This window comes from Trachurus japonicus, chromosome 16, assembly GCF_045865225.1.
Source record: "Trachurus japonicus isolate A0001 chromosome 16, Traja_1.0".
Taxonomy (NCBI): Eukaryota; Metazoa; Chordata; class Actinopteri; order Carangiformes; family Carangidae; genus Trachurus; species Trachurus japonicus.
The window spans coordinates 2,608,718-2,624,095 of NC_140922.1; the positions used below are offsets into that span (position 1 = coordinate 2,608,718).

The following is a 15,378-nucleotide window of genomic DNA, read 5'->3' on the forward strand; positions in this document are numbered from 1 at the left end:
ACCACCTGAACAGAGCCTTGGCAATCCACCTCTGGTCCACCTCTGGCAAGATTTTTATCCAGCCGGCTGGAAGACAGACTCGTTGAGCTGGAGAAAAAAAAACAAGGAAATAAACACATTAATAAACAAATGCAAATTCACTTTACTCGACTCAGTTTTTCTTCATCATTCATTTAACTGACTGGCAGCACAGGGAAACACAGGAACATGGGAGCAAATAACACAGACAAAGGGAGACACTGAGCTAAATACACAAGGGAGACACAGGTGGTGCAGTCAGCACAGGTGAGACACATTAGGCAATCAAGGGCAGGGGGCACACAGGAAGACAGGACAAGGACTTCAAAATAAAACAGGAACTAAACTAGGTCAAAGACACACACAAGAAAACAAGACAGGAATTCCAAAGTAAAGGGGGGGGCACACAAAGGACATGACAAAATTAAACTTACGTATCAGATGTTCATCCTCTAAACGAGTGGCCACTGCCAGCAGTGTGCTGTCATCCACCTCAGAGGACAGGGGGGCGTGACCGAGGGCGGCTGGAGGTCCAAAGGCTGCTGTGGACAACAGGGGGGGCGTGACCGAGGGCGGCTGGAGGTCCAGAGGCTGCTGTGGACAACAGGGGGGCGTGACCGAGGGCGGCTGGAGGTCCAGAGGCTGCTGTGGACAACAGGGGGGCGTGACCGAGGGCGGCTGGAGGTCCAAAGGCTGCTGTGGACAACAGGGGGGCGTGACCGAGGGCGGCTGGAGGTCCAAAGGCTGCTGTGGACAACAGGGGGGCGTGACCGAGGGCGGCTGGAGGTCCAGAGGCTGCTGTGGACGGCAGGGGAGCGTGACCGAGGGCGGCTGGTGCTGCAGACGTGGTGCCGTGACCGAGGCCGAGGGTGGGAGCGCGGCCCAGTGAAGCCGAAGGCCCAGCAGACGTGGTGTCGTAGCCGAGGGTGGGAGCGCGGCCCAGTGAAGCTGAAGGCCTAGCAGACAGGGAGGCGTGACCGAGGGTGGGAGCACAGCCCAGTGAAGCCGAAGGCCCAGCAGACGTGGTGTCGTAGCCGAGGGTGGGAGCACGGCCCAGTGAAGCCGAAGGCCTAGCAGACAGGGAGGCGTGACCGAGGGTGGGAGCACAGCCCAGTGAAGCCGAAGGCCCAGCAGACGTGGTGTCGTAGCCGAGGGTGGGAGCACGGCCCAGTGAAGCCGAAGGCCCAGCAGACAGGGAGGCTTGGCCGAAGGTGGGAGCACGGCCCAGTGAAGCCGAAGGCCCAGCAGACAGAGAGGCGTGGCCGAGGGTGGGAGCTCTTAGCCGTCCTTTTTTCAAAGCTAAAAACAAAACAGAAAGTAGGACAAACATAGACACTATGAGTTTTGAACAGCAATAAATACAAAAAAAAAATACTAGACATAAAAAATGTGTTATACAAGTAAATGTTTGCTTACAAGGTTTGGCTTTGAGGGGGGAAGTCAGCCTTTGCACAGCCTTGGCCAGGTTCTGCTCCGGTATCCTCCTGGCCAAGAGTGAGCAGAGGGAAGAGGAGGAAGTGTGGTGGGAGGTGGGAGCTGTGTGCTGGGCAGCGGCGGCAGCAGGGTCCTGGGTGGGGGCTGCGTGCTGGGCTGTGTGCTGGGCAGCGGCAGCAGCAGGGTCCTGGGTGGGTTGGGATGGTTTTTTTGTAACATATTGCTCTTCCTTCATGGCAACGGCAATTCTGCCAGAAGGAAAGAGCTCCATGTACTCTTTAAAAGATATTTTACTGTGGGCATGATCAATGGAGTCTTTGCTCCCTCCAGTGGGGTCCCTGTTCATGGCTGCCACTAGATAGGCAGCATATCCCAGGGCATTTTCCAGAACCCACTTGAATGATTGCCCCCGAAACACACCAAACTGAATCTCAAAGAGACCCAGCAGGTGTGCTCGGTTTGTTGTATCTCCATTGAGCTTCATCAAGGCATTTTTGGCCTTGACGAGTACGCTCTCTGGAGACAGAGGCTTGACCCAGGGCTTCCCTTTATTAGCCTCCTTCACAGCACAGGCCTCAACAGTGTCAGTGAGGTTGAGGCTGCCGTCTGCCCGCCTCCTGAAGCGAGGTTCCATCTAAATAAAAAAATTAAAATATAAAGAAAACAGAAACAGGTGTTTATAACACAGTTATGAAAGAAGAGATGAACAAAACATTTGATAACACACACACACACACAGCTGTGCATATTATATTGCTATCAGTTATATAATCACCTTGAGTTATACTATGTTCTGTCTATGTATATTTTTTCCAACATCACAGAATCACTCAGAAATGTTTTATTCATTCATTTACATGTAAATATCACCACAATAAAACAGAATAGAGAAGCCCTCGTCACGCCCCCCCCCCCCCCACACACACACACACACACACGCCCCGCGTCGGAATTTGTACTGTACTGTAACTGCAATGTGCAGTGACATTCCTGGAGATCTGTTTGTAACCTAATGTTCATTCATTTAATTATTTAGCTCGCTAATGTCCTCAACTGGCAGGTTAACGTTACTTTTTTCCGATATTAACGTTACATTTAATGTACATAAACGTAATATCAGTATGAAAATTAAAAATCACCGACAGCCTACTCCTCACGCCCGCGCGACGTCGGACCCTGTGGGCCTGCTACTGTACTGTACAGTGACATTACTGGAAATCTGTTTGTAACTGAATGTTCATTCATTTAATTATTTAGCTCGCTAATGTCCTCAACAGGCAGGTTAATGTTATTTTTTCCAGATATTAACGTTACATTTAATGTACACAAAGGTAATATGAGTAGGAAGAGTAAAAATCACTACTGGAAAAGCAAACTGTAACCGTTAACGCAATGGCGACACGACAGGTAACAGTAAACTGCCGTTATTAGCCGGTCGTTAACATTACCGAGCCACAGGTTATTCATCACAAAACAACATTATAAATACATATACGTCTGCCAATTAATTTTACTGACAATATAATTTACTTACTTTCACAATGTAGTAGCAGGTTCGTTGTCGGCTCTGACGGACTTTTTTTTTCCTTTTTTTTCTCCTCTTCTCCTGGTAACCAGAGGCTTGACGCTGATTGGTCAATTCTTGGTAGAGCCCGCCTCCCATTCTTGGTAGCGATACGAGCGGTGATTGGCCACGACCTTAAAATTCTTGGTAGCGATACGAGCGGTGATTGGCCACGACCGAAAATTCTTGGTAGATTCTTGGTAGCATACGGCAACGTGATTGGCTGTCACAGCTCGACTCACAGGCGGCAGGGAGCGCCACTAGCCCTCAGTGGACCAGGTTGTTGGATCACCTGAGTTGTCACAGGACAGAGGGTCAACAGTTGTATATTATGCAGTGACGTACAGGACGGTAGGAAGTAAAACAACCGGTCTGTGCAGAGTTGCCGTGACCCGGATTCGAACCGGGGTTGCTGCGGCCACAACGCAGAGTACTAACCACTATACGATCACGGCAACTACAATTATCAACTGTTTGAAGACCCAGTATATTTACCAGCTCCTGACTTCTGTTTTAACTCCAGTCATATCCTAAATATTAAGTTCATGTTACTTTGTTGGCTTCCTGTGGCCACAACTATGCAACTATTTACTTTGCTTGCTTGTTTTGATTTACATAGCGAAGGGGTAGAGATTTCTAATTGGTTAAGTTATTGACAGACATGTGACCAGTTAAAGGGTTAACCGAGCTAGCCAGGAGTCAAACCTAGAATCTTCTGATATGTAGTCAGACGCGTTATCCACTAGCCCTCACTGGACCAGGTTGTTGGATCACCTGAGTTGTCACAGGACAGAGGGTCAACAGTTGTATGCAGTAATGTCGAAGAAGGCGGGAAGTAAAACAACCAGTCTGTGGAAAGTTGCCGTGACCCGGATTCGAACCGGGGTTGCTGCGGCCACAACGCAGAGTACTAACCACTATACGATCATGGCGACAAGGTTTAGCGCCTGTTTGAAGACCCAGCATATTTACCAGCTCCTGACTTTTGTTTTGTCTCCATGGGCGGTCCTCAGTGTTTCACAAAGTCAAGTAATATCCTACAAATCATGTTAAAGCAGAAGTAAGTGGTCCGGTCGTTTTCGCTAATGCTGCGTTCCAGGCAGGCTTTTGAAATCGTAAATTACAGCTTCAAGTCACAACTTACGACTTTGTAGCGTTCCAGGCAACCCACTCGTGTTTTTCCGACCTGTTTTACCGGTGAAAGTCACTATAACGGCCACTCGTAACTTCTGACCGGTGAACTTGTACCAGATCGAACTGGTACCACTTCACGGTCGGAAAAATACGAGTTTCCTGGAACGCACCATAACAGTCCTCGTCCCTACGTCGCCACATTCACGGCGTCCCTTGGCTGCACACACAGAGAGGACTGCCCCTGCATGCCGTTCTCTCTCCTCATTGGATAAAAACTGTAGGATACGATAAAAGTTTTCTCCTGGGCTCAGAGCAGAGCAGAGTGACTGACAGACCCGTGTTTCAGACCAAACACTCTATAGAAGTGATTGCTGTCGGAAGATACAACTATTTAAGACTTATATTAACACAAATATCACTTACTTCTGCTTTAATGTTACTTTGGTGGCTTCCTGTGGCCACAACTATGCCACTATTTGCTTTGCTTGCTTATTTTGGTTTACATTGTAACGGGTTTGAGATTTCTATTTGATTAAGTTATTGACAGACATGTGACCAGTTAAAGGGTTGACCGAGCTAGCCAGGAGTCAAACCTGGAATCTTCTGATCCGTAGTCTGTACAAAGTTGCCGTGACCCGGATTCGAACCGGGGTTGCTGCGGCCACAACGCAGAGTACTAACCACTATACGATCACGGCAACTATGTTTGTCGACTGTTTGTTGCATCTGTGCATCTGTGCATCACCACTGTGTCGTTGTCAATAAAAGGCCAAATGCCCGAAAAAGATATTGTGAACCCTAACCCTAACCCACTAGGATGATATGGTAATGTGGAGTGGGTTGAGCTGTTGGGGATTCAAACCCAGGCAAAGGAAAAGGTTCTTTACATTGGCCGGGAATCGAACCCGGGCCTCCCGCGCGGAGGCCGGGAATTGTTTAGCTAAAATCCCTAAACCGTTTCTCATTCATTCTCTATGGTAGTGCTAAACCACTACGGATGTAATATATTTATGGCCACTATGTCCTGGTGGCGCTGTTCCCAATCACTTACATTGTTTTCTATGAGCTGTCATTCATTCTACGCTGACTTCTGTTGGAGACCAGTCGAGCCCACAGACACAGCCGAGAATTTCACGTAAGAGTACATTTATCAAAGGTAAGATGATGTTTTTTAATATATAAATGTAACACTACAGTATGAGTTTACTGTCATATCACCGGGTTTATGTTCCGCGCTCATTCAAACTTTACTGTTCGCTATTCATTCATTCACTCGGTAGCCTACGATTTGTCTCTGTCAAACGGGTTTTGTGTAAATACGGACTGAACTATGAATTAACTTAGTATTGTTTTTTGATAATATACATGTGTGATAAAGTTAACGTTATGACACTGCCGTGACAGCGCCGTACGATACCGATCTGTCACCGGTTAACGTTAGCCCGCTTCTTTTTTTCTTTCCCCCGGTAATTCATAAAAAGGCGTTCATAGTAAAAAGCCGCTCATAGTAAAACGCCGCGCAGAATAAACAATTAAACATGATGGTTTTATCATTTATTTTCTTGTGTACAGTTGTTGTTGTTGACGTTAGCTCAGCTTTATTCCTGTCGTCATTGGTTCGAAGTTTACTATGAGACTACGGTGAAGTTATGCGTCAATTCATGAATGAATATGAACTTTTTTTCACATTTCACTCTACATCTGAATAGTATCGATGTTGACAGGTCATATAATAGTGTACACAGCTTGTATGATGACTCGTTTGGTAGCTACTGACAAAGTCTGACTACATTATTGTTAAAATAAAATTTTCCACCATATTTCCACTCTCTCACACACACGTTTATTCTTTTAATCTCTTCATTACTGTAATACACACTGAAACAGGTTACACACACTAGTAGTTCTCCACTTCGGTAACACTTTATAATAACTATCCATTATAACTAGTTAATAGATCATTAGTAAACTGTTAATTAATCAGTTATTAATTACTTGTTAAGTGTTTGTTAACAGTTTGTTAAGGATTTGTAACGATGCCTTATAGATAGTTAATAGGCCATTTATAAACTGTTATTAAATCAGTTATAAATGACTTGTTAAATAACAGTTAACAATTTGTTAAGGATTTATAACTGTGCCTTATATCCAAAGAACTCTGACTAGTCTTAAATTAGTTTTAAATCCAGGAAAATCAAAGTACATGATTTTAACAAAAAAACGTAATGTTGACTTAAATAACTTTACCCTGGGCACAGAGGATGGGACACCCTTGGAAAGGGTTTCTTGTTATAAGTATTTGGGTATATGGCTGGATGATAAATTGTCTTTTAAATTACATGTTACAGAACTTTTAAAAAAGCTGAAGCCTCTATTGGCATTCTTTTATAGAAATAAATCCTGTCTTCCTCAGCACTGTAGAAGGCAGATAGTGCATGCTACATTTTTATCCGTTTTAGATTACGGTGACATTATTTACATGCATGCTTCTCCCTCTGTTCTTAAACCACTAGATACAATTTATCATTCGGCTATTAGATTTGTTACGGGCGATGGGTTCATGACCCATCATTGTCATCTTTATCATAATGTGGGTTGGACTTCCCTAGCCCTAAGAAGGGAGCAACACTGTATATTGTTTATTTATAAGTCACTGCTAAAAAAACTTCCACTGTACCTATCTAGCCTACTGAGCTTCAGATCTTTTAAATATCCCACTCGTACACAAAACCCACTGGCTCTTAATATCCCAGCTGTTAAAACGGAGGTAGGGAAACTCGCTTTTATTTATTTTGCTCCTTTTAAATGGAATAATTTACTGTCTCAGCTTCAGTTGGATTCACTGATTCCTTTTAATCATTTTAAAAACATTCTTGTTGATCTTATGTATTCTGAATGTACATGTGCTTCTTAAATTCACAATGTGCTATGTTGAATGTTGAATGTATATATTAGGGATATGTATTGTAATGTGTTTAACTGGTATTGATTTGTATTGTGCTGTAATCAGGGCGCCATTGGAAATGAGAGCTTGCTCTCAATTGGCCCCCCTGAATAAATAAAGGTGATGAATGAATGAATGAATTAACTGTTAGTAAATGAGGAATAGTTGCAACTTTAGAATAACGTCCCAGTTACATACATAAGCTAATAACTAATATATTGACTCACACTTTACAGATCAGTTGTTAATAGTTTGTTAACCATCTACTAATACCAGTGAAACTTTGTAGAACAGCAAATGGGTGGAACAAGTTTCTGTGTACTGTATTTTACCAAAGAAACACCACAGATGAAATGTTGAACATTGTGTTTAATGTAAATGTTCACAAAGGGCCGCTCTCCTCACCAGGAGGGGCAGTGTTGGCGAGTAGCTGAATGAAAACTAACGAAGAAGACTGCTACTAGCTTATCTCGAGAAAGTATTTTAATTCCCACTGTTAATGCGTCACTTTATTAAAGACCGGGTAAACCAAATTCAGTATTTTTCTTCTTATCATATTAATTAGGCCTTAAAATGTATGGAGTTATTTTTGTCTCATAAATATCTGTAAACGCACAGAAGGTGATATACAAATGTTCCTTGGTTTGCACACGCGTTTTGCTATCCACAAATACAAATTTCGAATTTGTAACTTGTATTTTGGTTTTTACAAATACATGTGTATTTGTAAATAAAATTTGTATTTGTAAATATATAAATTTATATTTGTGAAACGGAAAATTCTGCTTGTGAAGTCTGATTCATCATTTGTAAATTACCAATCGCACACACGCATCTCTTTCCTCAATTACGTATTTCTGAGACGTTCTTGACGAGATTCACACAGATCCACAAACAAATAGGTCGTGATTCACAAATGGCCCGCCCTCCTCACCATTAGGTGGCAGTGTTGTTCTATGCGTGTAAATATTCCTTCCACAAACACAAAGTTAGGATTTGTAACTTGTGTGTTGGTTTTTACAAATAAATGTGTATTTGTAAATAAAATAAAAATCATTCGTAAAAAAATGACATTTGCAAAAACGGAAAATTCTGCTTGTGAAGTCTGATTCAGCATTTGTGGATCACCAATCACACACACGCATCTCTTTCCTCGATGACGTATTTCTGAGACATTCTTGTCGAGATCCACACAGATCCACAAACAAATAGGTCATGATTCACAAATGGCCCACCCTCCTCACCACTGGGTGGCAGTGTTTTCAAGTGGCTGAATGGTTTAACGCCCCTCTCGGAGGCATGGATGTATTGCTCGGAGGGCCTAGAGTGCCTATAGAGAGAGAGTGGCGACAATGGAAGTTCAAAATGCTGGCCGATCACGTGGTCCATGTAGCCTCAGAAAGTTCCCGAAGTGCTTGGCGGGCAATTGAAAGCAATAGGAAAACCCCGATAATTGCTAAATAACGGTCAATAAATGCTTTGTTTTGCGGTATTTATATGCTTGTGTTAATTACTTTTAACTGTGTTAAGTTTACTTAACCCCTACAGTCATCAACAGCAACAAAATCGTAGCATTTTCTCTGTTTTTATCAAACTTTCAGACTTGAATGAGGCAAACTGACAGGTCACTCACAACATGTCTGGACTCACAACTGCATAATGATGTGTTCAAATAGGAAATCCATGCAAATGCTAAAATTTGATTTGAATTCATTGTAAATACATGTAATTCTATCACTATTTGTTAACTATTCTTCTTATTAGGCTATGCTTGTGTTGCTTTGAACTCTGTTAACTTGACTAAACCCTTACTGTTGTTGATAGCAATAAAACTGTAATATTTCCGGGGCGGTGCGTGGCGCAGTGGGTAGAGCGGCCGCCCCATGTAGAGGCTACAGTCCTCGCCGCAGGCGTCCCCGGTTCGAATCCCGCGTCGGGCAGACCTTTCCTGCGTGTCATTCCCCCTCTCTCTGCCTCCCCATTTCCTGTCTATCTCTACTGTCATCACTATCAAATAAAGGCAAAAAAAGCCGAAAAATATACTTAAAAAAAAAAAAAAAAACTGTAATATTTCCTCTTTTTTTTTACTTTCAGACTTGGTTGAGGCAGAGTAACAAGTGACTATGATTTGACAATTGACTACACAACAGCATTATGATGATAACTCTAATAGAAAATCCATGGCAAATAAATTAAAGTTTAATTTTAATTCATTGCAAATATATGGAATTTTATCACTATTTGTTAACTGTATACTTATCCCAAACTTACTGTACTCAGTGATGCATAATAAAACACAGAGTCATGTTTTACCCAGTGCACTTAATATCACAATAAATTCCTTAAAAACAGATCTACAGAAGTCAAACAGATCAGCATGTCAAGCTGTTTGCGTCCTTTCCGCTGTGTTGTCCTTGAATATAGTCTTCACCATGGTATGCTGTGCTGCACGGGGATGCTCCAGTCGCTTGGAGAAAGGCCTGCACATGTATGGCTTCCCCAAACACAGGGACAGGAGAAAAGCATGGCTGGCTAAAGTCAGAAGGAGCAATTTAAACACCTAGATTTCAACAACAAAAAAATATGTGAGGTAATCATATTCAAACAATTTGCTCTTTCACACACTTTCAAATACCACGCCACTGGGAAGTTTAATATTTTTTTAATTAACAGAGCAGAACAGGAAAAACAATGCAAGAAGAATCACAGAATCACAGCTCCTAAAACAGTAGCAACGACAACAGAGGGCAGAATCCATTGGGCTACATGTAATAAATGTCACCACCGACATGGGTAGCCCTAAGCAGGCCATGTGGAAATCCTTTGGGGTCGAATAAAACATAGGTGACACATCCAGCAACACCAGACAGGCATTTCTTCTTCATGGCTGTTGTCCCACATCTGGTGAAACAGTTAACACATAAGAGACATGTTACATCCTTGTCATCATCACTCCTGAGCTATAAGATCATTGGTCCTTACTTGTCAGTTCTCCTGATGTACAGCATCAATGTCTATGATTATTGATTAACTATATATTGCTCTGGCCCATACATTCTTCATTTATAAAAATATATATTTCTAGTTATAGCTGACATAGTCAAAAAGGTGATCACTAGTCACTAGTTGCTGTTTATTTACGGGAGTCATAGTGGATGCTGCTGTGCTGGGGTGCATTACATTCAACAGTGTTCCTCTCCATTAAAATACTTTAAGGCAAAAAATGAGCAACAATTGTTGAGATAATGCAGTCCAACACACAATGATCTCAACAAATAACATAAAGTACAATGAACACTACTTTTCTGATGTCAACAAAAACTGAACATGTATAAAATTTATGAAAGCAGAATTTATGGCACGGCTGGTATACTGCACTGCATGATGTTGCACAGGTGTATCAAATAATATGACCAATAGTTTATATAATGGTTAGTATGATTACTTGAGAACATGCCATGGCTAGATGTGTATTTTAATCAGTCAGTGGTTTAACAAATAAATTAGCAAATCAGAACATTTTCCCATGTTTGAGACAGCAGTCCAGTCCTCATATCATAAACTTCACCCATCTTTCTGCAGCCTCAATGATATTAATTTTATGTTTAACTGCAATCACATTACATTAACCTCGCTACTAGTCTGACAATTGACAGCGTTGGATTAAGTTATATTTAGAGAACAGAATTACATTTAGCAGCCTGTTGCATGTGTTGCTATCGTTAGCCAGAGTGCTAGCCTAAACTTTTATCTGTTAATATTCTCTAAATATTCAAATTTAGACGGGGATAATCCGCCAACATACTTAATTACTCATGTCGATTTAATTCAGATGCACTACTGATATGAAAATGCCATTTTTAAAACATTTTACCTTGAACAAGTGCTGCTCCGACCAGCTGCTCCATTGGAATACATTGAGCGGCGGTTAGCTTATGCTAACTTCCGGGAACTTTTGAGGGGCTCCATGCGCCGCCATTGCTGTGAAAAAACTGAACCATTGCAGTGAACGGAGGTGGCGCCACTCTCTCTCTATAGGCACTCTAGGAGGGCCTGCCCGCTAAGGTGCCTGCCCTGTGCCAAGCCTGCCCTGAATCCTAGAAGAAGAAGAAGAAAAAGAAGAAGAGGACAAGCTAACCGTCTTTGGCTAAAGAACGAACAGTTGCTGTGCGGTCGCGTGCACAACCCAGAGAGGAGAAACCTGTGGATCAGCGTTATCAAACGCACTGCGGATCTCCCAGGGGAGGGCAATCCATGGCAAATACACATACCGGTAACATTATATTTGTATCGAACGCCTCATCAAAGGTAGGTACTAGTAACTTAGCTCATGTAACCCTCTCCTTCGGTTCGGGTCAGTAGTAGACAACACACATAGGTTACAGTCAGGTCACAACGTATCTGACAAACAGAAAAAGCTGATGGTTACTCAATGGTGACGCCGAGCACAGCTCCTGTCCTATACATAAAATACAATAAATAAACCTAAATAAACTGAAACTATATCGGAATGAATGGTGAACAGCTGACCGTTAGGACAGTAACGGTTAAAATGATAAATACAGCTAAAACACACGAAATTAAATATGACAGCACTTAATAACATTACAAAACATGAAAAATCAAACACAAAACGCTTTATACTTAAGTTTTTTTTCTCAAATTTAGGTTAAAGAAATGATAAGTCGCCTAATAAAAACACACGGAGCTGTTCACAGTAGGCTATGTACTACACACACAGCTGGCAAACAGAAGGGCACGAGCTGACGTGTCACGGTTGCTAAGTAACCACCAGCTGTCGAAATAAAAAATATGAAGAGTCTCGCATGGAAATAAAATGAAAGCCAGCAGCACAATAATTTGCTGAACAAACAAAAAGGAAAAAAGAAAAAGTAAACTATTTAATTTTGACGAACTTCACATTCTATTACACTCAAGCAAACATACGTTTATCTAGTTAGCGTGGTATCACATGGTTTGTTGTCGTCGAGGCGACCAAACGCTGTGATCTTAATGAGTTGAAGCAAGTTAGCTAGTGAGCTGGCGGGATGCGTTTGATAACGCAAATAAACTCAAAATGGAGGGGTTTGGAAATCCTGTCACTACTATATAATCTGAATAGCACCAAGACAAAATGTTACACTTGTGTTTAGAATGATGCTCTTTGTTTTCCATGCATATAAAGTTGATCCCTTGCTTTTATTAGCGTTTTCATAGCATTCCATCCAGTAAAATGAAAGAAAATTTTGATTTTCTGTTTGAATATTAGTAAGGATAGTTAGCAGTTGTTTATGGGAGAGATTGTTTAACTAGTCAGGAATACATATGACATGATATGAGGAATGCAGAGCTACTGCAGCAAGACAACAAATCCTGATTAATCAGAAAACAAGGTTTCCTCATCTGACAAAGGCGGGGTATTTAAATCTCCTTCTTTCCCAATAATTCTTGGCTACTCGGACTACTAGCCTACTACTCTGACCCTGACTAGCTACTACTGTTCGTTGCTGCCATTACTCGTACTACTTGCTGAAATTTCTCAGGCCCACCACCTCCATAGTATACACTGGGCTCCATATACTGCATGGGAATGCTATCCATTCCCTGTAACGTCTGGCAAGCATATTATTCATTGGGAAATAAATAAAATGAGACAGAGCCTGATGCCAAATTACCCACAGCCATGCTAAAAATTATTTTTGTGTTTATTATGCTCATACAATATGATTTTAAGTTCTCTGACTGAATTCAAGTTACTTTTGATATATCATAGGTGCCAAATCTGATGACCTATTGTCCCCTGACTGGGTACCATCTGTCCTCACACACAGACCAGCCACCAAGAAGAGGAAAAGAGGGAAGGGCATGGAGAGGTATGAGTAGCACAACAGAATGAAGAACAAGAGGGCAGAGCAAGATGCAGTGGACGTCCTCCAAGAGTTGTCAGCAGTGCCTGATACTGAGCCGACACCACCTGCTGAGGATGAGCAACAGTGTCAAAATAGAACATGCAAGAAAAGGTTTGAAAGAATGTAACCAGCTCAGGGAGGAAAACCGAAGGTTTAAAGACACGCTCCCAGAATGCAGGTCTGTTAGTGACTCCCAGTAAAACAGACTGGGAGGTAGAGCCTTCAGTTACCGGGCTCCTTTACTGTGGAACCAGCTCTCTCCATGGGTCAGAGACTGCCTTCATCAACTCTTGCTAACATTTCCATGATTCCTACATTCTGTGTCATAAACTGTAAACTGTTTTCTTGTCTGTAACAACATCTCTGTCCCGTCTGTCCGTCCTGGGTGAAGGATCCCTCCTCTGTTGCTCACCCTGAGGTTTCTCCTGGTTTTTCCCTGTTAAAAGGGTTTCCATGGAGTTTTTCCTCAGTGGATGTGAGGGTCTAAGGACAGAGGATGTTGTTATGATGGGATGTAAAGCCCTTTGAGACAAACTGTTTGTAAAAACAGGCTATACAAATAAAATTGCCTTCCCTTGCCTTGCCATTAGTAAATCAGGAACATTTGATGAATTGTGTTTTGAAAGTCATGATGAAAAAGTGAAGAGAATGACTGCAATCCCCACATTTTCGAAGCTACAAGTAGTTTTAACATTTGTGATATCATTTCTACATACTGGTTCACAACTGTTATGAGGCTGAAAATGAACCTTCCCCTTTCAATGCTCAGTTGTCTTTTTAGGTTCTCAATTACAACTGCCAGCAGAACCTTTGTAACACCATTGAAGTGTTACATGCAAGGCACTGCACTCATGTTTTGGCCAAATCGAGAAGAGATCCAGCTATCAATGCCCAAGGTATTTAGACAGGTCGTTTGTAGATGTGCCTGTATTATTGACTGCTTTTAATTTTTAATTGAAAAGCCAAGAGCTGATAGATGATGTGAAAGATTCAGTTGGTCTGTACAATGCTGAGCCTAAGATCCCATCCTTTGCCAAAGGGACAGTGTATTTGGTGTCCACACAAGGACTTGCATCAGTATAGATCCATGTAGAGAGAGTTATTGTCGAGGCTAGAAACTGGTACACTATACTTCAAAGTACAGTAGGAATTCAAATGTGTGAAGCTGAGCACCCAAAGTCTAATGCATTTAGACAAAATAGTCCCTGTGTACTGGACACTGACAAATTTGGCCTCCTCAGTTGTTCCTTTAGGCTAAAACATTTTGAAGGGTTTAGTCAGTGGGTTATTTTCATCAATTAAATAATTACTGACAAGTAATGAGTTCTATTCTACTGTTTTGTGTTTGCTTTCATTACACAAGCATGTGTATGACCCAAGTGTGCTCTGTGTTAAATAAAACACTTCAAACTTACACTGTGTTCTTTTTTCCCACTTTTGATTATTTATTTCTCACACATAGTTGCCACATTTCAAGTTGACATGATGTGGTGTCAGGTGTTGCGGCTGAAGCTTAGGAACTTAAAGCTCTTTTGTAACATGTCCAAAAACTCCAAGTGTCCATGATCCGTTTAAAGTGTTTACTGTAACAAAAATCAAAAAGAGACAACAAGCAGTTATAGAAAAAGGGGGAAATAATACATGCCCTTTCACTAAATAATAATAATAACTATAATGGTGAGATGGTAAAGTGAATTGATGGTCAACAAATACTGAGCTTCTATCTCTCTCTTTGTGTTAAAAACTCCTGCCACCACACACAATAAGTAAAAGAAAATAACCGCCCCCTCTCCGTGTCAACACAATTGCGTAAACCTAAAGCAAAATGGCAGGCAAAAATATATTTTGGCTTCTACATCAGGTTTCAAAAAACTTGTACTGTCTTTTACAGATTCCTGACTTGCACTCTAGTCTGAAATCATTATGCAGGACAGACAACCCACAGAAACATCCTTTGCCCTCAGATGGTTTGGTGGCATGTGATATGACATAAGAATTGGGGCTGTAGACACACTTTGCTACTAGCTGTGGAATGATGCAATTATGGACAAATCTGTCCAGTTTCAGTATTTTAATGAATAAGCTTTTGGTCAGGACCTTCATCAGGTAAACAATTAGCACATGGGTTCAGTGCAGTCTTTAAAAATTCCACTACAAGTAAACGTGTATTCATTGGCTATTTAAACTTGTAGCAGGTTTTACCCACACACACCCTGTCTGACCCTGCTGAGTAGATGATCACGTGGAAGGTGTAGGTGCTCACCTCAAACATAACAACTCATTAACGTTTAATATCTCGGTCAGTGTGAAGCGTAACCGGCGTTACTTACGGTTTTTATTAATTTCAAAATAAAAGCACTTATTTAAAAGAAAAA

At 41.7% G+C, this 15,378-nt stretch overlaps 1 protein-coding gene and 2 non-coding genes across 3 annotated transcripts; all 3 read right to left on the reverse strand.

Annotated features, from left to right (window-relative positions):
- Positions 1 to 54: 54 nt before the first annotated feature.
- On the reverse strand, positions 55 to 2,086 carry LOC146971427 (uncharacterized). The gene is made up of 5 exons (XM_085802362.1): positions 1,435 to 2,086; positions 1,138 to 1,317; positions 453 to 590; positions 183 to 244; positions 55 to 87 (listed from the first exon to the last, which is right to left on the reverse strand). Exons 1-5 carry the CDS (start codon positions 2,084 to 2,086, stop codon positions 55 to 57), a joined length of 1,065 nt encoding a protein of 354 aa, XP_085658488.1.
- A 1,313-nt stretch (positions 2,087 to 3,399) lies between these two features.
- trnah-gug (transfer RNA histidin (anticodon GUG)) lies at positions 3,400 to 3,471 on the reverse strand. The gene has a single exon. It is a non-coding gene; the product is annotated as a tRNA-His (tRNA).
- A 1,305-nt stretch (positions 3,472 to 4,776) lies between these two features.
- Positions 4,777 to 4,848, reverse strand: trnah-gug (transfer RNA histidin (anticodon GUG)). The gene has a single exon. It is a non-coding gene; the product is annotated as a tRNA-His (tRNA).
- Positions 4,849 to 15,378: the final 10,530 nt, after the last annotated feature.

Coding starts and splice junctions, on each gene's coding strand:
- LOC146971427 (XM_085802362.1), bottom strand. CDS start 2,086: ATGGAACCTCGCTTCAGGAGGCGGGCAGACGGCAGCCTCAACCTCACT. Junction 591..1,137: donor CACGTCTGCTGGGCCTTCGG/CTTCACTGGGCT, acceptor ACCTCCAGCCGC/CCTCGGTCACGCCCCCCCTG. Junction 88..182: donor TGTGTTTCCCTGTGCTGCCA/GTCAGTTAAATG, acceptor TTTTTTCTCCAG/CTCAACGAGTCTGTCTTCCA.